Source organism: Halichoeres trimaculatus, unplaced genomic scaffold (assembly GCF_033239565.1).
Source record: "Halichoeres trimaculatus isolate MK-OKI-2021-1 unplaced genomic scaffold, fHalTri1.1 fHalTri1_scaffold_8, whole genome shotgun sequence".
NCBI classification, from domain to species: domain Eukaryota; kingdom Metazoa; phylum Chordata; class Actinopteri; order Labriformes; family Labridae; genus Halichoeres; species Halichoeres trimaculatus.
In genome coordinates, this window is record NW_027437186.1 from 36,339,729 (window position 1) to 36,363,288 (window position 23,560).

At 34.8% G+C, this 23,560-nt stretch overlaps 3 protein-coding genes across 3 annotated transcripts; 1 reads left to right on the top strand and 2 right to left on the bottom strand.

Annotated features, from left to right (window-relative positions):
• Window positions 1-3,664: 3,664 nt before the first annotated feature.
• On the bottom strand, window positions 3,665-13,131 carry snx5 (sorting nexin 5). Its single transcript, XM_074676534.1, has 13 exons — window positions 12,967-13,131; window positions 10,046-10,150; window positions 9,825-9,935; window positions 9,519-9,640; window positions 9,304-9,427; window positions 8,943-9,038; window positions 8,721-8,826; window positions 8,453-8,528; window positions 7,488-7,527; window positions 7,313-7,399; window positions 6,961-7,120; window positions 6,765-6,850; window positions 3,665-4,943 (listed from the first exon to the last, which is right to left on the bottom strand). The coding sequence occupies exons 1-13, from the start codon at window positions 13,000-13,002 to the stop codon at window positions 4,893-4,895; spliced, it is 1,200 nt and encodes a 399-aa protein (XP_074532635.1). The 5' UTR covers window positions 13,003-13,131; the 3' UTR covers window positions 3,665-4,892.
• Window positions 13,132-14,655: 1,524 nt separating this feature from the next.
• mgme1 (mitochondrial genome maintenance exonuclease 1) lies at window positions 14,656-19,879 on the top strand. The gene is made up of 5 exons (XM_074676616.1): window positions 14,656-15,384; window positions 16,833-17,070; window positions 17,170-17,302; window positions 17,556-17,686; window positions 19,749-19,879. The coding sequence occupies exons 1-5, from the start codon at window positions 14,865-14,867 to the stop codon at window positions 19,786-19,788; spliced, it is 1,062 nt and encodes a 353-aa protein (XP_074532717.1). The 5' UTR covers window positions 14,656-14,864; the 3' UTR covers window positions 19,789-19,879.
• On the bottom strand, window positions 19,870-22,920 carry LOC141795647 (glycine N-acyltransferase). Its single transcript, XM_074676617.1, has 5 exons — window positions 22,766-22,920; window positions 22,483-22,593; window positions 21,118-21,226; window positions 20,417-20,543; window positions 19,870-20,278 (listed from the first exon to the last, which is right to left on the bottom strand). The coding sequence occupies exons 1-5, from the start codon at window positions 22,835-22,837 to the stop codon at window positions 19,870-19,872; spliced, it is 828 nt and encodes a 275-aa protein (XP_074532718.1). The 5' UTR covers window positions 22,838-22,920.
• Window positions 22,921-23,560: the final 640 nt, after the last annotated feature.

The window sequence follows — 23,560 nt, forward strand, 5'->3', positions numbered from 1 at the left end:
CAATAACGATGGATGGAAGGACAGGTCCATGTCGTCACTTCTTAGCTCACACCTGAGAACCAGCACGTCGTCCTCACCTTGTGGGAAACATCCGGTCTTGCACCAGTTAGCATTGACATGCTACAGGCTGCTAACAGCTGATTTCACATGTAAACAATGCAGCCATGGTTACATGCAGGATCTCCAGACAAACACAGGAGAAAAAGTAGTAAAAATATCACTGAAGACAAAACCAGTTTGGTGTCCATGACCAACAAATGAGCCAAACAAAGTAATGATCCACTCCAAATACATAGATTCCAAAAAACAGACAAAAAAATTACAAGAAACGGACAAAGAAGAGAGAGCTGCTGCAAAAGGCAGCTATAGCCAATAGGGCGGCGCCTAGCATTTCAGCAATCTAAGCAATTTGTTTAATAATAAAATCTCAAACTTTTTCAACTTCATATATTTATTTCTGAATTTATAAACTTGAAATGCTGCGTTCATGTCCAGCATGGAAAATCATCTACTCTTGGTAACATGGTACCGTTTGATTTTATGTGAATACTCGGTACTAGACACAGAATTCAGTTGGTACCTTAAAAAAGTAGCTAATTCAGTACCATGCCTACATCTGTCCTGCAAATATATGAGTCAGATGGGAAAAAATGTACAGGAAATTACTCAGGTTAGTTCATTTCATCAATAAAAACAATGAAAACGCTAATATGAAATCCTGTAAGTAAAATATAGTGGCGGAAAGATAAATCTCTATATCAGGAGAAACATGACTCTTTGTTAAAGGGTGGATTAAAAAAATCATCTATCTTTAAATTTATTATTAATTCAGTATGTTTACTTATCACTTTTCAATTCGTACTCATGGATTTGTTTTTATAAAGTAGAAAATTGTTCTTATCCTTATCTGTTTTTGTTGTCTTATGTTATTATAAATCATGATATTTACAGTTTTAACATCACTAAACAAAACTATTTAACAGACTTGAATAAAATCAACTTCCCTTATTGATTTAAAAACTAACAAAAAATAAAATAAATAAATAAAAGGAAAGGAAAAGTTCATGCTCCTCTTCTCCCTGTTACAAAACCCACTCATCCGTGTAATCACCTGTCGTTATTCATTCTTTAATGCCGTGCCTTCAAATTTTGTTTGCTCTGATCCTTCTTGGCAAACTCTGGTGTTTGAGCTGATAGTGTGTTACCATGTCATTGGCTCCAGTTTTTGGATCCATCCAATCAGTGAACCCGAATCTGAGTCAAAGTGCCTGCACTATTAGTGCTGTCAATATTGACACGTCTTTCATGAACAGGTACGGTATACTCTACCTACACACATGAAACGTTATGTGTTCTCCTCATCCTGTGTGACCTTTTCCAGATGTGTGTGTGTGTGGATTAACACCAACGTCTCCCTCTGAGTCCGGTCTGATCAAGCCTCAGTTTCAGAGACTAAACCTGCAGCATCAGGATTCCTCCCATAAGAGGATGCAGTGATGCATGAAGCGTCTTGAAAGCTCTCCAAATGTTACTGAGGTTGATGTTTCTCTCATACAGAGACCTCCAGGGAGAAACTGATTAATGTCTTGTTTTCTGTTTAGGTCTCGTTGCTGAGTGACGCTCATAAAAGTAAAGCTTCAATTTTGCATCATAGTGATTCTCCTGAGCACTGAGGCATTTCCTCAAAGCTTACCCAACGCCTCACACGGCCCCATCCCAGCGTTCAGTCCACTCAATGGATTTAACACTAACATACATACAGCTGTGTTTAAATTCAGGAGCCCTGCACTACATCTGAGAGGACACACGAGAACAGAGGATATGAGCTAATGTGCTCAATGTCCAATCGTATGTCTTTTGATGGATTCAGTGGGTGTGAGAGAAATCTTTCTGACAACTTTAAAAAAACCAGGAGGACTCATTTTTCTTTGACCGTTTTCTGTCAAGTTCTGTGTTTTTTTAGTTTCTCAACCTGTGATTTCCATCTTTCATGTTCTTTTTCTAGAAAAATAAACACCTTTAAGAAGTGGGAACTGTTATTGGAAGAGATTAACAGATAGTTGTTATTAGTCCAGATTGGAGAGACATCGCCCCCTAGTGGTACAGACACAAATAGAAGTTATAGGTGAGTCAAATAGTGTCTTTCTATTAAATAATTAATCTAGTTGTGGGATTTGATTAAAAAAAAATTAATTGAATTAATTACGCCATTAGTAATTAATTAATCATAATTAAACAGATTTTAATCGCATCAATATTCAACATCAGAAGCAACACTTTTTTAATTCAAACAGATTTTGGTAGAAGACTAAATCATTGAATATTCTCATACACAAGTTTAAACAAACAAAATCCTGTTTATTTTGTGAACACTACTTTTCGAGTCGTCATCAGCCGTTATGTGGTAAATAGTGCTGTCAGGCGATTAAAAAATAATCTAATTAATTACAGGATTTGTAAATAACTGATATTAATAGCATTTTAATCTCATATCTGCTAAAGGTCCCCACATAAATAATTTGAAGTGATTCAAATAGTGTCTTTCTATTAAATATTTAATCTAGTTGTGGGACTTGATTAAAAACAAAATTGAATGAATTATGCCATTCGTAATTAATTAATCGTAATTAATCACATCAATATTCAACATCAGAAGCAACGCTTTTTGATTCAAACAGATTTTGGTAGAAGACTAAGTCATTGAATATTCTCGTACACAAGTTTAAACAACAAAATCCTGTTTATTTTGTTCAGAAGATGTTTTTTTTGTGAACACTGCTTTCGAATATATTCATCAGCCGTTATGTGGTAAATAGTGCTCCTGGGCGATTAAAAAATAATCTAATTAATTACAGGATTTGTAATTAAATGATCTTATTAATGACATTTTAATCTCATACCTGCTTAAGTTTCCCGCATAAGTAATTTGAACCGTAGGGCATTACAAAATGATAGTGCTTGACTAATTGAATAAACACACGAAAAAGAGAAGATTTGTCAGTCCTTTTTTTTTAAAATTGCGCTCTTTGGACGAGAGCTCAGCATGGATACGAGGAGAAGATGTGAGATGACATAACGAGACGCTGCAAGCCAGAAAAGTTCAGGCAGCTCACGCTCCAACTGAGGATGTGTCGCCGTAGTTCAGAGAGAAAGAGCGGCGCCATTGTGAGAAAAGACGACAGAGATCATGGACAGGATCAAAGGATGGAGCGCTCAAAAAAGTTTGAAATGTCAGTTTTTTGGACCAAAAACAGGAAGAGAGACATAAAAGAAGAGAGTCCACTCTTCTTAGGTAACTTTGGTGTTTACATAGTCAGAGAAAACAAGATTGTTTGGATCTTAAAAGATAATTCAAGATGCTCTGAAAATGGCTGGCAGCCAATGAGTTAATCTTGCGATTATTTTTTTAACACGTTAATGTGCGGTGTAATTAATTAATCGAATCAACGCGTCAAAGTCACAGCCCTAAATTAATCATAAAGAAAAGTGAAAGAATTAACTAAAAAAAAAAAAAACACTTGAAAAAGTGGGAAAATTAAAGTTGGTTTAGCCGCTGACCCATAATTAGAGGCTACTGCCCCACATTTCCTGTTTCTCTGAAGTTCTTTCAAAATAAAAGCAAAATATAATTATAAAAAAAAGAGAAAGCCAAACAATTTTGGGAAAGTAGTATTTATTCAATGCCATTATTACAAATTTATAAAATGCTAATATTCCGTATGAAAGGAGCATGTGAAGGAAACACAGCTGGAATCCGTTAGAAATACATTCAATCTCTTAAAAAACTAGGATGCATTTTCACACTTCACTGAGCCTGGTCGTGATTTTAGAGTAATTTTTTTTGTTGTTTTCTTAGTGCAGCTTTTTTTTTCTTTATATTTATATATAATGCTTTAAAATAAAAAGAAGATTCTGGTAAATAAATCAGGTGTGATACATCAGAGACCAAAGGAGGATACATCAGAAAACAGAAATGACACAAAGCAAAAGTCCAGAGAGGAAGAGCAGAGCTTGATGGGTGAAGAAGCTGCAGACAGGAAGTGCAGGGGGTGTCATGGGGGTTTGTGCAAATAAAACTAACATTAAATTCCCTTTGAAAATGTGAAACATCTTTTTTTTCACTTTCTCCTCCTTCGCAACCGCTCGCTGAAATCTTCTGACTCATCCAAAATCTGCTAAACTAGTGTGCGTCTGTGATATCTGTGGGATCTGAGGCCGTTTTCTTACAAACAAGAATGTGGAGACGGATCCAACTGTCCATTCCTGAGGTGAAGTGCTGCTATTTTTAAACGCTTGAATCGGATCTTTCACAAGTTTTTCTGTACTTGAGGGTTTGTTTGGTTGTACTTTAATTTCAGAGCCGGGGGAATGTGGAGCATGAGGATGTTTTTACAGGCACAAGATTTGCTTCTGTAAACTGTTTCAATAGCAAACGCAGAAAGCTCCAACAGATTAAGCAATAGTTACAGCTTATGAAAGAAACCCTGAAGCGTTTTGGGTGTGCATGGCAGAAAAAATGAACAAAAGGCAATTTTCATTTTCTCACAACATAAAAATGAGAAAGAAAGAGATTTGTGCCAAAAAGAAAATCTCCTCTCTTTGTGCTGCGAAGTAACGAAAGTCCTTAATGTCGGCAGCCTCATTCTTCAAAGGCATTTAATTAAACTCCATGAAAACTGGAAAAAGAGCGGCTGCAGGGACTCTGTAAACACGGAGACATTCTGCTCACAAGATACTTGGTCTCGTGCAGGTTTTAAAAGTGGCATCAGACCCATAGGTGGGGGTAAAGAGAGGGCTTGGATTTCTGTCTGTGCAAGGCCCCGGGATGCCAGATTTCCTTTTGCTTTGACTGGTCACTTGGTGATGGTTGGACAGGAATACTGCAAAACACGTCAGTTACTCTTTAAGAGGTCGATGCATCCCTGCAATAGAGTCACATTGTTCTGTGGAGAAAGAGAAAAACAGATTAGATCAGGGAGCGACGTATCAGCACATTTTTATTTCCAACTATAAGTAAGAAAGCTTATACCATGGTCACTTTAGAGAGAAATAAATATTAAATCAATTATTTATACGTTAATGTTACTTTTTACAATTAAAAATTTATGTTTTTCTCAAGAAGCAGCTGAGCAGACTATTTAATATCTCTCATTGTGACGCGTTGCCAAGGTAACCAACTCTGGCCACAGAAACTGCAGCTCAGTCGGCTGCAGCTGGTATATATGCTTAATGTTATGTTACGTGATATAAAGTATCATTTCAGAGGGCAAGTCCATCTCTTATCGCTTATGTGAGTCAAAGGATGATGGGAAAATTTGTTTGGCATCCTCTGATCATTAAACTAATGATCGCTCTGATTATTTAAGTAGCATTTGAGGCAGCGCAATTATTAAGAACAATCAGGTGATTTTTTTATCGGTGTCCCACAACACTTTTTAATAGACACCCAGCACCCAATCAGAATCGAGTATTCACCCAGACCATGGTATAATCAGCTTTAGGAGCATGTGTGTTTGAATTTCAGAAAGAATATTGATCTGTTTTTCTTTTTTTACCAGATTTGGGTGATTTTGAAAAAAACAGTGTCAGTCAGAACTAGGGATGAACCGATCCAAATTTTCTGGTTCCAATACCGATACCTGGGCTTTGGGTATCGACCAATACCGATACCTAGGGATGGTTACCTTTCACATTCCGAATGATACGGTACCGATTACTGGTACCTGACAACCGGTAGTCGGTACTTTTTTGTGTTTGTGTGGTAAAAAATATCATTTTTTTTAACTATATATATATATATATATATATATATATATATATATATATATATATATATATATATATATATATATATATATATATATATATATATATATATATTTATATATATATATATTTATCTATATTTATATATATATATATATATATATATATATATATATATATATATATATATATATATATATATATATATATTTTTTTTTTCAATTTAACATACTTATTCTTCAATATAAACCCAGAATGCTTCAGAATGTGCAGACATTAGTATTCAACTGTAATTTTACCCTGTAAGGCTGGTGCTCAGCAAAAAACAAATGAAGTGCATCAGAGGAAACATTACAAATCAAGTATCCAAGAGCACCAGTAAAAAAGAAAAGGGAGAAAACTGTTTCCCTGGATCGGCACCAAGGATTAGACCCTTCCCACCGACACCGATCCAGCTTTATCGATGCATCCCTTGTCACAACTGCGTTAAAGTTTCAGTTCATGATCTCAAATTCCTAAAAACAGGTACATTTTTTCACCGCATTTCCTGGCCTTAAAAGCAAAAACTGATGAATCTGAAGCTTAATGTTTTAGAAAAGTCAATCACACAAAAATCAAAGTGTGGCAGCAGAGAAACTTTCTAAAGATCTGCAAAATGTCACAATACAGTCACAGAGATAAGGATAAAAGAGGAAGCACATTTTCAAATCAGAGAGTTTTGTTTCTGTAATGTAAGATATTGTCTTTGGGGGCAATAAAGTGTCAATGATTAACTTCACTGAGCAGAAAAGGAAGTAGATGAACTTAATAAAGAAATCTATTGTTTACAGCTTCCAGTGGCACAGTGAAGCTTTTTTTTTCAACTTTGACCACAACAAACTTTGTTCTCCAGTTAAGGTGGATTGTCAACCTGAATATGAAATTATTTCCTGTAAGTGTTCATAGCCAGAACAGAAAAAACAAAAGCATGTCTCAGTCAGGTGCATTTTACTGCTCACCTTGGCGTGTTTTATCTCCAGCTCAGCCATCTCTATGAGGTTCTTCCTGAAGGCCACGACACGCCTGCCTTTAAAACTGGTCAGCTCTGTGGAAACATCGTCATCGGGTGAATAAAAAACACAACACAGTGCTTTCTGTGCTACAAACCTAAAACAAGCACAGAGCGAGGCAGCATCTCTTATGAAAAACACAAACCTTTCTTCCCAGACTCTGAGAGCTTGTCGAATTTCTGCAGGCAGTGCTGCTGGTGCTCCTCCGCCTGGGGGATGTCTTTACTCTTCAGTCGAGCTTTGTCCAAAGCTTTGTTGGAGTTCTCGTAGTCAGCTAATGCCCGGGCTCGCCGGTACAGGAGGTCCTGGGGTGTAGAGATAGCTTGAATATTAAAGCCTCTGTGTGTAAAGAAAATGCTGCAGACGTAGACACAACAAGAAATAAAACTGTACCCTGATCAGGAAATCAGTTCAGCATGTTTAAAACACACCAGAGCATGAAACTTAGACATGAATCTGTGCTTCTCGTGTGAAGTAATCAAATAAATATGTCTGACCTTGGCGGCCTGGATGTCTCTCATGTAGTATCTCAGCAGCTCTGTGAGCTTCAGCTCCTGGTCAGACGCTACTCTCCCCTCCACTTTCTGCAGGGACACAAACAACGCCATGGCAGCGAATGCAAACATAAATCAGAACAAATATTTACAGAAGGTCGATCAAAGTCTTCCTCACCCTGAGCTTCTCAAACAGGTCGGCCAACTTCTCCAGGTGCCTGAGAAGAAACAGGAGAGCCAAAATATTAAACATTAGCAGCTTTGCTTTTGATTCAAATCACACTTGACGTCAGCAACATGCTTTAAACCGGGGGGTGATTTTTGGGGGACTGCCGTCCACATCTCGTTTATTCACACGTCCTTTTTGAAAATCTGCAAAAAATCAACCATTTGCTCAATTCTGTAAAACACAGATAATTCTACACTCTTTACTGCATCAAACAAGCCCTGAATGATCGATATATATCCTGTATTTTAATCTAAAGAATTCTTTGAAAATTTCCTTCCATCTTCCTGGTGTCATGTTTCAGCTTGGGGCTGCTCTGCACCAATCAGCAACAGTTTCTGTGTTCAGAGCTTGTTAAACTGAGAATACTTCACTTTTCTTTGATCCAAGACTTGAATAAAGTGTTTTGTACATAGTTCCTCACAGTTTTTAGTCTTTAGCCCTGGTTCTCCTGACCTCATAGAAGTATAGAAGTTCATATTGCAGTGAAAATCGAGTCCACATCGAGTAAAAATGTGACAGAAGCAAAAACCGTCCTAAAAATCAAATCAGCTTATCTTAGGTGCAGGACTGTGTAGATTTTGTAAAGACAGAACCATGAAACTTTTTTCATGTGTTCCTTATGCATCAGGGTACCTAAAAATGTGTTGTTTATATTCCCACCTTATTAGTAAATGTTTTTTAATGTCTTTTAATGTCCTGGAATTCAAATTCTTTATTTTGGGACCTTAAGAAGATATGAGATTAAAATGCGATTAATTCAATCTAATTAATTACAAATCCTGTAATTAATTAGATTGAATTTTTTAATCGCCTGACAGCACTAGTAATTAACTAATCTAATTAATGCATTAAAATGACAGCCCTAGTTATCATTAAATGTTTCTGAACAGATATATAAGAATATGTTCGCTTACTTCTTGTTTGCGGTGCTGTCGTCAGCAGAGAGGCTGTTCAGGGTGGCAGAGACGTGGATGTAATCATCAGCGATGTCTGTAAAAACAGGAAATTATCAAAACATAAGGATGCTTTGGTGCACTGATAGTCTGTTTATTTCATATGATTACTTTAACTTTGGTCTTTTCTGTTAAATTGAGAAATATATTGAAAAAGACACTAGTCCGTTCATCTTTGATTCTAGCTAACGTGCATTTTATCTCGACAGAGGTAAGAAACTTTTGTTACTTTTATGTGAGCGGGTCATTTTCTCTGCTTTGGCGGTTGAATCTTTTATCTTGCTGTAATAGTCGAGCAGGAACGTCTTCTCCTGCTCAAAAAATTCATCCACTTCCTGAAGATGAAACACACACACACACACACACACACACACACACACACACACAAAGGTTAAGGTGACGAGCATGCACCTGTGACTTCTGTCATGCATGGACAGTCAGGAGGCCTCACCTTTATTCCTGAGATAAGGACCTCATCAGCTGTTTTCACCATGTTTTTAAAGAATCCGCCAAACATTTCCTTGGCGTTCTTTCTCCTCACACTCAGCTGAAATGACAACATTTAAAAAGCATTTTGTTAAATCTTTAAGCTTTTCAGTTTGTTTGACATGAATCCACCTCTTGTCTGAAACGAGCATATTAGTAAATAAAGTGTCCAACTCTGAGCTACGACTGACAAAGACTTTATAGATAAGCAGAACTGCTGATCACAGCAGGATGGAAGCTGTGTGTCACAAGGCTCCAGTAAACTCCACTTCCTCTCTTTCCAACCGACTGCTCAGGACAGGAAGTCAGCATTATGGGGAACTCACATCCTGGTCATACTCTAAGAAGATCTGGAAGTTTCTGTCTTTGCTTAGAACAGGGTGCGAGGACAGTCTCTGCAGGAAGACTTCGTGCACTTGAACCGTTTTCTTGAACACAGCCAGGTATTCTCTGAAAAGACAACAACAGGCCGCATGTTAAAAAAAGATGCAGCGTGCTAAAGATTGGATTGTTTGTTTTGTATTTTTGAGTACACACTCACGCCTCCAGCTCCTGCTTCATTTTAGTATATTCCTCCTTTGTCATCGTCGCTTCACCTTCACCCAGTTTGTGCATCTTCTCCCTCGGGCTCTCAAAGTCAGGCTTCGGGGGCGCTGGAGGAATCTGTGAACGATAAACAATCTGACTGTTTCAATACCAAAAAACAAGAATGACATATGAGGTCTCTTAAAATATGACGCAACTGAAATTCCTCCTTCCTTTTCTTAACTACACATGCCTCAAGACAAATAGTGACATTACCAACTTGGTATTTATTCGAGTCAAGGCTGCAAAAAGACAAACATACTATTAGTCCTGCGTAGTCCTCTGTCTCAACCAGAGTGTCGTGTAGCCAGATGAAGTCTTCGTGCTGCCTGGGGACAGAGAACTCAGGCTTCTGGAAACAGTTTAACGTGGTCTGGAAGGAGACGTAAGTTTACTGTAACATTACTTGAAAACATTGTGTATTTAAAACTTTCAAGGACAGGAGAGCGTCTGCGTGGAGGAATGCACAGTTTGTTGCTTTACCTTGGTGTGGACAGTAAACTTGACTTTGTCCCTTTCACAGAGCGCATCAGGAATGTCAATGAGAAGAGAAGCATCGTTGTTTAGATCCACAGACACAGAGCGCATCTAATGTGGGAAAAAAATGCACATAGCTCTCATGTCTGCACATAAAATACATGACTGATCATGTGAAAATACAGTTTCAAGGTGTCTTTCAAGAACTCAAGGATGCAAATACTTATTTTCTGGAGTCAAAACAAAACACAAACACTGCAGAGGAATGTTCTGCTACATCGCCCCAGAAAATAAATTTCCTCTCTGTCTAATTCAAAACATCAAAATAAGCTGGGTCTCTTCTGGGTGAGGGCAACTTGGGTGGAAGTTAAAATAGACAAGAAGATCCAAACACAAGTTTTTCAAATATAGTCTGTGACCTGTTGCTTTTTCTTCATCATCCAGAAAAAAACATTTTTGTGAAGAGAGGCCTTCTGAATTCATAAATCCACAACTCTTCATACAAATCTCTTTTTCATGAGCTTCAAGCTGGGAGTGGGAGGTTGGTGGAGTTTGCAATAGCCAGAGGCCGTTAGTTTTGTATCTAATGGTGGGAAAAGACTCCTACCTTGCTTGCAGTGAAGATTCACTCACTTGTAGATAAGAATAAAAACAGTAGTTTGATTTAGGTTTTGATACCAGGTAGGCCTGTCACGATAATCAATAAATCAATTAACCGCCCGATAAATAAAAACGTCCTCGGTAAGTTTGCCAGCCTCGATAAACTGACGCGTGCATGCATGTTTGTTTTCCTCCTCTCTTTGGACCAAAGAGGCTGAATGAGAAGAAGGCTCACTACATCTATCTTTCCTAACATCAGGGTGTATGGGTTCTATAGCTGATTTAGCGGATTTATAGCGGAGTGAGCATCTGTCAAAAATGCGATCTTTGGGGTGAAGACAGGGCTGCTCACAAGTACACACGGAGAGAGCTGAAGCGAGCGTCCTGAGGGGTAAGGAGGAAACACACGTTAATATGAGTGATGGCACGAAAGATACGGTTCTTAAGCCGCCTGCCACAGTCCCAGTGTGGGAATATTTAGTTTTTTATCAGAATGAACAAAGTGTGAGCTCATGAACACCAACGAGCTGATATGTCGCATTTGTTTGAAAATAGTGACGACGAAGAAGAAGAAGGGGAGGTGCAGCGGAGCCTTGTTCTTTGACAATCCGCTCCTACTGAGGCTTTTGGTCGGCAAAGTAAATAGAAATAAAAGTGCCAAATGGTGGCGATCAAAGACAGCTACATTGCCAAAGAAATGCAGCCCGTCAATACAGTTGAAATCCAGAAATGTTAAAAATGTTTGACAGACAGTACGGATTGACTGGGGAAAAGTACATGTTACAAACAATTCAGGAACTGAATAAACTCCCTTTTATTTAGGCTATAGTTTTTATTGTTGTTGTTTTTTTCTTTAGAGACAAGGTCTATGTTTTATTGTTTTTGATTAGTATTAATTATTTTCATTGACATCTATTTTTTTCCAAAAGAGAGTCCATTTCATTTTCCATTGTATTTTTTTTTCTCTTTCTTGTTTGTTAAATTTATTATATTTTTTGTTTCATTTATTTTATTTAAAAGATCCTGACCTTTTAATTACAGTTAAATACTCTTAAGAAATTAAAGTTTCTTGCTTTTGATAGAGTGTACTCACTTTATTATCCCATTTATCATAATTACATCAATGAAAAAATGGAAAAAAATCAAAAGAATATCGACAATAATATCATTTATCGGCAATAATATTTTGGAAAATTATCGTCTAGCAAAATTTGTTATTGTGACAGGCCTAATACCAGGGTGGTGTACATGCTCGAGATTTTAGGTCCTCAACAGCTAACACAAAAATGGTCTTAAATAAAAGCAGCAAAGTATATTGGAGGACTACTTCCAAACGACAACTGTGCGGGAATAAAATGAATGATATAAACAACAAAATGAGTGAAAAGAAAGAAGCTACAAAGCTACATGAATGTGCAAATACTGAAATTGTGCATCTAGGCAGCATTTTAAAGTAACACTACCTAATGTTTAGATGATGTGGATGTTTTGTTCAAAGGAAATTTCTTTTGATATAACATAAAATTTTGAAAAACATTCATCTTAAGTAACGGAAACCCCAAATTAAGCAGTTATAGCTGTGGATTAATAACACTTCCTGCCCTTAGTTATTCATATAGGAATCAAATAACTTGACAAATAAAGAAAGTAAGATAACTATTTTTCCATTCCTGCATAAAGCTGAACTGGATGTTTGCACAGTTTTGTAAGTAGCCAAAGTCTCAAACAGCAATTACAACTGGATTATCATTTGTATTTGCAGATGACCTACTTACGACGTGTCTTTTTCAAAAACCATCCCACGGCCACGAAAACAGTTACTCTGTGAAGCGGTTTAACTGACTATAGGAATTCAGACGAATGTTCAGTTCACCGGCCTGCCTTTTCCTGCCACAGAGACTGGATTTTCTGGCATTAGAGAGATTTCATCCTGTTTGTTTATCCGTTAATCACCAATATTTATAAGTCCACAATGCCCTCTACAATGTGCTGTGCCCCTTTGTAATTATACCCCTTGCCCCCGTGCAACACTGCGTTTACTTTCGTGTAACTTCAACGTAATTTACGGTTCAATTGATAATCTGTGCTGCATGTCGAAACACGTCCAGGAAATGGGATACAAATGAAACACAACCCCTTTTTCCACATATGCAGCTCACACAATGCGTTCAATAATATAAATAAATATCAATAGAGTATCGATTAGCTAGCTTAGCAAGAAGCTAGCATACAGAAAACAACACAAGTAAGCGGCAATAACTTCACTACAAGCAACCGTTAATGTTAGCTAATGTGGTTTACCGCAACTAGAGCTGACTTTAACTTACCTTTTCCTTATCGCTGTCGTCAACGGGGGATGACATGATGGATATTTAATTAAATGAAACACAAACCAGGCCACCAATCCAATAAAAAAACTATATTGAGGCAGGAAGCTCTCCCTCCGTTGGATGGTTAGCTATCTGTTGAGCTGTCAAAACGTTTTTTTTGACCCCATACTAAAATATTAAGTCCCGCCTCTTTGAGTTTTTCATTGGTTGGTGTTGAGCTTGCGTACACTCCGATTGGCTGTTTATATTATCAGTAACACTCTGTCTGTGTCTCTGAGCAGTTTTGAGAAGGCTGACCGCATTATGAAAAATGTTTTTCTTCAAGATTTTAAAATACGTTTTTTATCTTTTGACCATCACATAACAATGAATGTGTTAAAACGGTGTAAAAAGTTGATGGGAGTAATGATAATTTACCATCATGACGTCAAAGCTATGGGGACATATTTAAACGATACACTGCAGATTGTGGGTAATGTAGTTATTAAAGTTCGACAGGTGCTAAGAAAGTGGAACATTCAGCTCTAAGCATAACATTATTAAAATTGAAGTACAGTTATCAAATATTATTTCTTCCCTTATCTGGCTACGTTTTTTCACTTGTTTTTATGGTTATTGAGGATGATTTTGTTGATACACTACTGTTTGAAGAGTATATTTTGACCATGCTCTTGCCCCGCATTATCATCAAACCTTGATTTTGTGAATTTAATTACAAAACAATGTTGATGACCTTTTGTGTCGAGACATGATTTGAGTAATTTCTTGGGTTTTTATTTATACTTACGACCCTACAATAACGGTTATGAGTTGGCTTAAGGCCCATATTCACCATAGACTGCATATAGATTTTTTTTTTTTACAGTCTATGATAGTCACAGAATAACATGACTATAGTATTTGAATGAATAGAAAAAAGTATAGGTAAAATAACACAATGTGTCATTGCTCACAAAGAAATGTGAAGTTTATTATTATTATTATTATTTATTATTATTATTATTAGTATTATAATTATTATTATTATTATTATTATTATTATTATTATTATTATTATTATTAGTAGTAGTAGTAGTAGTAGTAGTAGCAGTAGTAGTGGTAGTAGTGGTAGTAGTAGTAGTAGTAGTAGTAGTATTTTATTTAATTTAATTTATTTATTTATTTGCGTTTCATAGCATGTTTGTGCCGCTGACCATTAAGGCTAGTCTGTGTTATAAAATATCGACCTTTTATTTTTAACCTCTTAATGAAAATGAATAAAAAAAATTTAAAAAAAACCATCAAAAATCAACAAAAGACTAAAAAAGACTTTTTTCAAAGACTAGATTTTTTTGTACTGAGACAAAAAGAGATGTGGTCAAAAAGATAAAAAAACTTTTTTTTTTTATTTTGTTTTACTTTACTTTATTTTATTTATTTATTTATTTATTTATTTATTTATTTATTTATTTATTTATTTATTTATTTGCGTTTCATGGCATGTTTGTGCCGCTGACCATTGAGGCTAGTCTATGTTATAAAAATATCGACTTTTATTTTTAACCTCTTCATGAAAATTATTTAAAAAAAAAAACATTGAAAATCAACAAAACACTATGAAAGACTTTTTTCAAAAAATAAAAACACATCAAAAGATCGATACCTGTAACAAACGAGTAATAAAGTTATTGAAAAAAACAAACCGGAAGTGTGTGCAACCGAAGAGGCGCGTCGTTTAGAAACAGTTTTTCTTTTACTAAGCGAGTTTATCTGGAACATGTTAGGGCAAGTACCCCCTGCAATATGACTGTAAAACCTTATATGTACCGTTTAAACATCTAAACCACTGCCTGTTACTGTAGTCTCGAATCTAACCCGATGTAGTTCTTCTTTGTTTTTGTTAAATAGTCGCCAAAATGTTTACTTTTACACGCGTGTTGTGTCGTGCTGGAGGCACCAGTCTACCTCAGTACCCCTCCCTCTTTGTGAGGTATTTATCAGTGTGCCTTTGCCTAAAGTCCTCAAAGAGACAAAGCCCTTACAGCTCTGTGGACAGTGAACGCTACTCTTCTCTAGTAAAATCCGTCATGTCAGCCAGGGTGAGCTCCCAAACCCCAGAAACGCTCCTGGCAGAGGACGAGCAAGTGTACGGACCTGTTATCAAAGCTCAAACTCCTGCTCCAAGACCAGAGATGAGCGAACCAAAAGTATTTCATCCTTTCTCACATTCAGAGGATGATCAAGAACTAGAGGAGCCAGAATCAGGACCTCCAGCTCGGATTATGTTAACTAGGAACCAGGGCAGGTTCTCGATTCCGAGTGTGACCCGTGTCCTCCAGCAGACCCTGTCCCCGGAGCAGGTCTTCTACCTGGAGAGGTGGAAGAAGAGGATGATCGCAGAGCTTGGAGAGGATGGATTCAAAGAGTACGGCCAGAGTAAGTTTATCAAGAAAAAAGGGTGTTTATTAAATCATATCTTTATTATAACACCTGTTTCTTTCCCTCAAAACATATTAATGTTTTTATCAAGTTGTATTTTTTAAAATAGATTTTGACTCCAGCAGAACTTGAGTCATAACACAGTTTTATATTTTTTTCTTGATAGTATTTGCGATTTTTTTTTACTCGGTTTCATTTCTCAGGAATAAGAGTTTCGCTTTCTATTGCGCAACATTAAGATTTAACTCCCTTTATCACTATTGAGTTTCAAAACACAAAGAAGAATGAGTTAAATGTGAACACTTATGCGGATATAAAGCAGTAACTTTAACTTTCCAGTCCTGTTTATATTCTTTGATGTTGAATTTATGATGGCAGAATAAACAGAAAAATGTCTAAATGTTGAAGCTTTCATCAAAGTAAAACTAAAACTAGCTAAAGGCATAAAAACACAAAAAATAACTTAGAAAAAAAATAAAAAAATAAAAATAGCAATCATATTCAAAGATATATACCCATTTTCCTCTCCTTTCTCTAATAGAAAGCATAAACCCAGAAAAAATAACTTAAAACAATGAATAAATAAAATAATAATAATAAAATAATAATTTTATATATATATATATATATATATATATATATATATATATATATATATATATATATATATATATATATATATATATATATAGACCTCTCTTTTCTCTGATTAAAGCCATAAAAGCCCCAAAAAATACCTTAAAAATATATAAAAAATTAAAATAAAAATGAAAATAATAATGACAATTATAATGAATTATATATAGATTTATTTATTTTACATTAAAGATTAGAAAATTAAAAAAACTGAGAGGTAAGTAATAAATTAAACTTTGTGTACTGCTTCATGAGCTTGTGGTTACATTTTCTTTATGTGACTTTTAAAATATACCAGAACTATAAGTTTTAAAAGTGACATTTACAGTTTATTTCTTGATGGGAAAGCCCCTTCAGATGAATCATCTTGTGTATGAGGGGGTCCCAAACAAAGATATAAACAAGACAGGCACAACTAATTCAGTATAGACATAACAACAAATAGAAGAAACAGCAAAACACAAAACCTTACAGAATATGAGAAAAAGCTGAAAAGAGAGACACACTTAAAAAAACCTCCATACATTTAGCATCTATCAAAACTTTATTTTGTCTTATTCATGTCTTAGTCTATTGTGGTGCACCAAAACTTAAAAGTCACATTTTTATAGGATAATGGGGTGATAAGCCCTGATTTTGTACATTTGGTAACCTTATTATTCTTAATTTGGGAAGATCAGACTTAAAATATGGTTGTTTTGGAGATATGATAGACTTAAGTTCTGGCAAAAATGTTTTATATATAATTTTTTGTAGATAGAGAAACCTCAGATTATGATCCATTCTCACAGGTGTTTTTTTTCTCTCAGATTTATTCAGGCAGGGGAGGCTTTTCCATTCAGCGCTGGAGGAAGTTTTGTCCTCAGGAGGAACATGGAGGAATAAAGATCCAGCAGAGACTCAGAAGTATCCGCCTGAGGTGCAGGGCTACATGGAAAGCGTCTCTCACATTCTGGAGGATGTCAGCGCAGTGAGAGCCATTGAAAGCACTGTGAAACACGACGCGCTGAACTACCTGGGGATTGCTGATTGTGTCGCTCGCTACAGGTATATTAACCATCCAAAGACAGAAGTTAATCTCATTTCTCATTCTCTCATTTAGACACGATTTGACTTTGCTCTCACAACTTTTTTTAATGTCTTTAGGGGTGTGCTTTGTGTGATTGACTGGAAGACGTCAGAGAAGCCCAAACCATTCCTGAGCAACACATACGACAACCCCGTACAGGTGGCAGCTTACGCAGGGGCTCTGAACAATGATAGCAACTACAAATACCAGGTAATGTGAAGGGGTGGATAATATGGTGCTCTCTGATTGTAAACTGTTACACAAGAAAACCTCATAACCACCAAAAGTAGGAAGTAAAGAAGTACAAACGCTCTTAAAATAATCTCAACATTTTAGCCTAAGCCTGAAGAAGGGGAAAATCGCACTTTGACTTTTACAAGAGTGTTAATGTGTGTCACACAAATCTCTTTTCTTCTCCTGGAGTAATAGCTGTATGTTCTTCACTGGTATCTCTTAATCTCAGGTTGAAAATGGACTGATTGTTGTTGCCTACAAGGACGGATCCCCCGGCCACGCTCATCAGCTGAACTCTGAGCTGATGTTAGAAAACTGGAAGACTTGGCTGCTTCGTCTAGAGAAGTTTAATGAGCAGAGGTAAAGACATCTCACAGTTTCACCGTCCCTTTAATATCACACACACAGATACACCCAGAACATGAATAACATAAACGGACAAAAATGCCCCAGATGGGTGAAGTTCAGGAATGATGTCTTTAGTGCCACCATGAGGAAGCATCAAGTATTGATGCAACGTCAAATTTAGCATGAAAGCAAGCAAAAACAATCATTTATATCCTTTATTTAAAAACATAACTCACTATAACACAGGAGCAGTGATAGCTCTGAGTCAAATCTGAAGTGACAGGAGACAGTGATACTCAGTTTGGTTGTATATGAAGTAGGATTCCTGGTATTTCCTGAGAAATGCAGCTTTCTTTTTCTTGGCAGCATTTGAGTCATCTGCTGTCTCAGCACCGAGTCTTTCCCTTTTTCAAAGAAACTCACCAGAATTGATTTGTTTCAATACTTTCATCATTTACTCGACTTGTGAGTTCTACTTTTTATCACTGACAGACAAGTCAAGTCTTGACAAATGGAGACGCATGAAGGATGTGATGAGCAGAGAATCTGGGAGTTTTTAAAATAGAATAATCTGGGGACAAAATATTGTAGCATCCACAGCAAAGACGGCCTGTTGGTCCAGGTTGCACTCCATGAGGTTCATCACCTGGTTTCCTGCTCTATAATAATGAATTATATAAAAATCCATTTTTCTCCTTTCTCTGATAGAAGGCATAAAAGCCCCCAAAATATCTTAAAATAATATTTTTTTTAAAAATGATAAAAATAAAATATTAATGAATTATATATATATATATATATATATATATATATATATATATATATATATATATATATATATATATATATATATATATTTATATTTATATACAAAATAATAATGATAATTATAATGAATATATGTATATATTTATTAATTTTACATGAAAGAGAGAAAATTAAAATACTAAACAAATATATATGTATATATATGTAAATATGTTTTCCTACTTTCTCTGATAAAGACCTAAAAGCCCAAAAATAACTTAGAAAAAAAATTAAATTAAAAATAACAAAAATAATAAAATATATTTCCATTTCCTTTCCTTTATCTGATTAAATGCATAAAAGCCCAAAATAATAACTTAAAACAATAAATAAATAAAATGATAATATTAATTAAATAATAATGAATATATATATATATATATATATATATATATATATATATATATATATATATATATATATATATATATAAATAAATAAATATATATATATATATATATATATATATATATATATATATATATATATATATATATGATTATATATATGATTATATATTATATATATATTTATATATATTTATTTATTGTTTTAAGTTATTATTTTGGGCTTTTATATATATATATATATATATATATATATATATATATATATATATATATATATACCTCTCTTTTCTCTGATTAAAGCCTTCAAAGCCCCCAAAAATATCTTAAAAAATAAAAAATCAAAATGAAAATAATAATAATAATGACAATTATAATGAATAATATATAGATTATTTATTTTACATTAAAGAGTAGAAAATTAAAAAAAACTGAAAAGTAAATAACAAATTAAACTTTGTGTACTGCTTCATTAGCATGTGGTTACATTTTCTTTATGTGACTTTTAAAATATACCAGAACTATAAGTTTTAAAAGTGACATTTACAGTTTATTTCTTGATGGGAAAGCTCCTTCAGATGAATCATCTTGTGTATGAGGGGGTCCCAAACAAAGATATAAACAAGACAGGCACAACTAATTCAGTATAGACATAACTACAAATAGAAGAAACAGCAAAACACAAAACCTTATAGAAAATGAGAAAAATTTGATACAAAGCCGAAAAGAGAAGACACTAAAAAGTAATAAAATCTTTCAGCAATTATTTATTGGTCACTTATTTGATTAACAAGAACAAAAGTATGAAAGACTCCCAATATTTAAACACAGTTTTGATTTCAACAACTCAGACAAAAAGTGTCTTTGATTTCTACACGTTGGTGATAGATGTGATGATTCTTATTTTCTTGTGGTTTCAGATCCAATCAAGCGTCCAATACTCCTTCAGAAGAGAGATGAGAGATCTCAGCGGCTGCTTCCAGCTCCCCCAACTGTTCCCCAACTTACATTATATTACCTAACACCTGTAAAATACCTGTCCTAAGGTGTTCCATCTTCATTTACTCTAAACCACGCAGCCCTGTATGAGGGGTCCTCAGTGAAGCCCAGCTTTGTAAAGATCCTGTAGGAGAGCGCGTTCTCCTCCTCTACGAAGCAGTAGACCGGGTACCCCTCAGCATGGAGCCTCTGGGCCATGGTGCAGATCAGGACTTTGGCGTAACCTTTCCCTCTGTGCTCTGGCAGCGTGTATAACATGCCTAAGGCTGAGCTGTTGTACATCAGCATCCAGGCCACGGGCTTTCCTTCAGCATCCAGGACGCAGCAGGACGGGAAGTTGGAGAGGTTGTTGCGGATCATCCTGAGAGCTTCAGCACACTGTCCGAACTTCCAGGTTTCATTCAGCAAGCTGATGTGGGATTCATCCAGAGAGCTGAGGGAGATCCCTGAGCTGGAGGAGACAGAAACACAAGTTTTTAATGCAGAGATAAGATTTGTTGAATCAGGATTTTTTCCTCTACTCTTAGTTTGGCCTTTTAAATGACTGATTTGTGTTTTTTTAAGGAATCCCTGGATGGAAAACCTTTACCTGTCTATTGCAGGAAGTTTGGAAACATCCTCCAGGATCATCACGTGACACACTGCATGTTCACAGCCGGGCACTTTGTGTTCAGACGCCACAGCTTTGAATATTTCCATGTGTTGATGATTCAATCCTAAAACGGAACCAAGATGTTATTTATTTCATTTAAGATCATTTCCATCATGTTTATTTCCTCAAACAGCTTTGAAATGTGTTGTTTTTGTGTTTCTTTCCACTTTTAAAGGTGTTTGATTAAAGGATACTTAAAGTTTCTGTTCATTCAGTCTAATCTTCATCCAGGTAATTATTCACGCGTGTTATAGCAGAGAAATGAAGTGGGATGGCACCAGAACTTTCTCAGATCAATGACAGATTCACCTTGAGGATTGGAGGACTCTGAACTCAATAAAGTTTATTATATATCTAAAGTGCTGAAGATACGGTTTTAGGTCAAGGGTCTGGATTTAGTTACCAGGAGCCATTTAGTCCTCTCAGTCACAGAAAGGATTTCAGGCCACGTAGAGAGGAAATAATTAATACTCTGCTATGTACTTTTCATAAGCTAAGCATTGAATATCAAATTTAAACCAAATTAAAAAAAAAAAAAGTCTAAATAAAGAAGCTGCGAACAGATGCTTTAACATGATGTTCATTGGTGTCATTAAGTACGAGTAGAAAAAGAAAATAATCAAAAAGTGTTTTTTTACCAAAGCAGACCTGCTTGTTCCAGTTAATAACGTTCGGCCTCTTTATGATTTCCTTCAGAATAGTTTCATCGTTGGCGAATACGAGAACGTCTTTGAAGAAATCTCCTTTCTGTAAGAAAAACAACAGACACACTGTAAATTTATAACAGCAGGTAGGCTAAAAACCACTTTATTTGTTAAATACATTCATTACACGGCCAAAGATGGAACAAAGAGGTTTTTCTGTCATTTTGAAAACAGTTTTTTCAAACTGAAGTTCTTGATTACAATCTTTGTTTAAAAGCTGGGTTCGAAAAAAGTTAAGATGTCAGATCCCTTGAATAAATTTCAAAAACTGACTCATGTGATGTGCTGTTTTAGGGAAAATACGGCTCCTGATAAAGTCTGAAGACATCATCATTCGACTTTTTTCACATTGTCTGGTGTTAAAGAAGAAAACAAAAAATAAAAAATATCAAAGCTTCACAATTTCAAATCAGAACCCCAAAAATCGTAAAAGAATCAAATTGTAAGTCTGTTACAAAAACATACAGCTCTAGTTGCTCTGGAAGCCCTTTTTTTGCCAAGTATAAAAAAAGGGATGTTTGCTCTGAATAAATAAAAAAAATCCAAATATTGAGTCATAACTATGACATAAAAAGTCAAAATGTCAAGAAAATATTAGAAATTAGGTTACAGTTGTGACCTTTTCACTCATTATTCATATTTTGTCACATAATAATGAGATTTATCTCATTATTATTACTTACCTACATATTCTACGTATACCTACATATACAAACTTTTATCCCATAATTTTATTTTATTAAAAAAACATGAATTTTTATCTTACAGATATAACTTTTGAAAAATTATAATTTTAAATTATATATATATATATATATATATATATATATATATATATATATATATATATATATATATATATATATATATATATATATTTATATATATATAAAATCATAAAATCTATATGATTTTGATTTATTATGGGACTCACCTTTTTAACCTTGTTATGACTTTTTTTTCATCCCATTGTTGGACTTAATAATCTCATAACCTTCGTTTTTGTATTTTTTTTTTAGTTTTTATTACATAATTCTAATTTACTGTCTCATTATTTTACAGTCGGGATTGTAAAGTCATCTTTTTTCATCCTGACCTGAAATAGAAGCTTGGAGGCTTAACCTTAATCGTAGCAATGCACAGGGTTAAGTCTGGTGTTGGTTTGTTTATGATGAACAATATTTTTATTTACATAGAAATAAATTCATTATTAATGTGTGTAGTAAGACTACAGGTATAAAAACTATGTCCAGTCTGCTCCAGAAACCGTCCCACTGTACCTGGAGTTTCTGACATTACCTCTTCAGCTTGTGGTCTGCAAACTAAAACTCTGAAGTCAGGCCACCTGTCCACGAAAACAGCCACAGACTCTGGAGTGACTGAGTTTCTGAGCAGCAAAAAACCATAAACCTGAAAAAAAGAAAGTGAAGTGTCATAAAAACATTTGTCAGTCAGATATGATCACAGTGAATTGTTCTTTTCAGTAATAAAAATGTTCAGATGTATTCAAAAATGAATGAGAAAACAGATCATACAGATAGAAAGTGAAGAACTCATGACTTATGGACCTGTTTGGACTCACATGTAGAGATCGAGGTAAAAATCTCTTCAGCTCAGTTTGAGCTTCTCTGATCTGCTCCTCAGTCAGCTCCATGTCTCTTCACTTTCTCTTCATTTCAAAACAACAACAAACTGACGAGGAGTGATCCTGTTTACACTTTAGAAACGAGGAGCAGTCAGTTCCTGCTTTTTTTTTTTCACTGTAACTTTATTTAAACGTGTCATGTCAGACAATAACAGTGTCTCAGTAAGAAGAGCAGAGTGTGCAGATTATCAAGAGGTCTGTGTGGGTTTATATGAGTCTTTTACTGATTTCAAAAGTACGCTCTATTTTCTGTACATAATTATTAAATAGAAATTGTTCCTTGTTAAAACATTTGAGTTTGGTTTATTTCAAACTTGTTTTTGGTCGTAATATATTAATTGATTTTTTTTCATACAAAGGTCAAACACAACGTCAATAACACATATACAAAAAAACACTGGAGCAAGCAGAATGGTAATGATTATTTTTAAAGGTACCAGTTCACAGAGAAGTAAAGCTTTGCTTGGATCAAGTGGGAAAAGTCAGTTTTTCAAACTTTTTAAAGTAATTATCAAGTTTATTACTGAGTCAAATATATATATATATATATATATATATATATATATATATATATATATATATATATATATATATATATATATATATAATTTTTATTGTTAATATTATATTATTTTATGATTGATTTATTTTTCAATTGATTTTATTGGTCATTTTGTTCTTAATATGTGTTTGCTTCTAATGTGTATATATATATATATATATATATATATA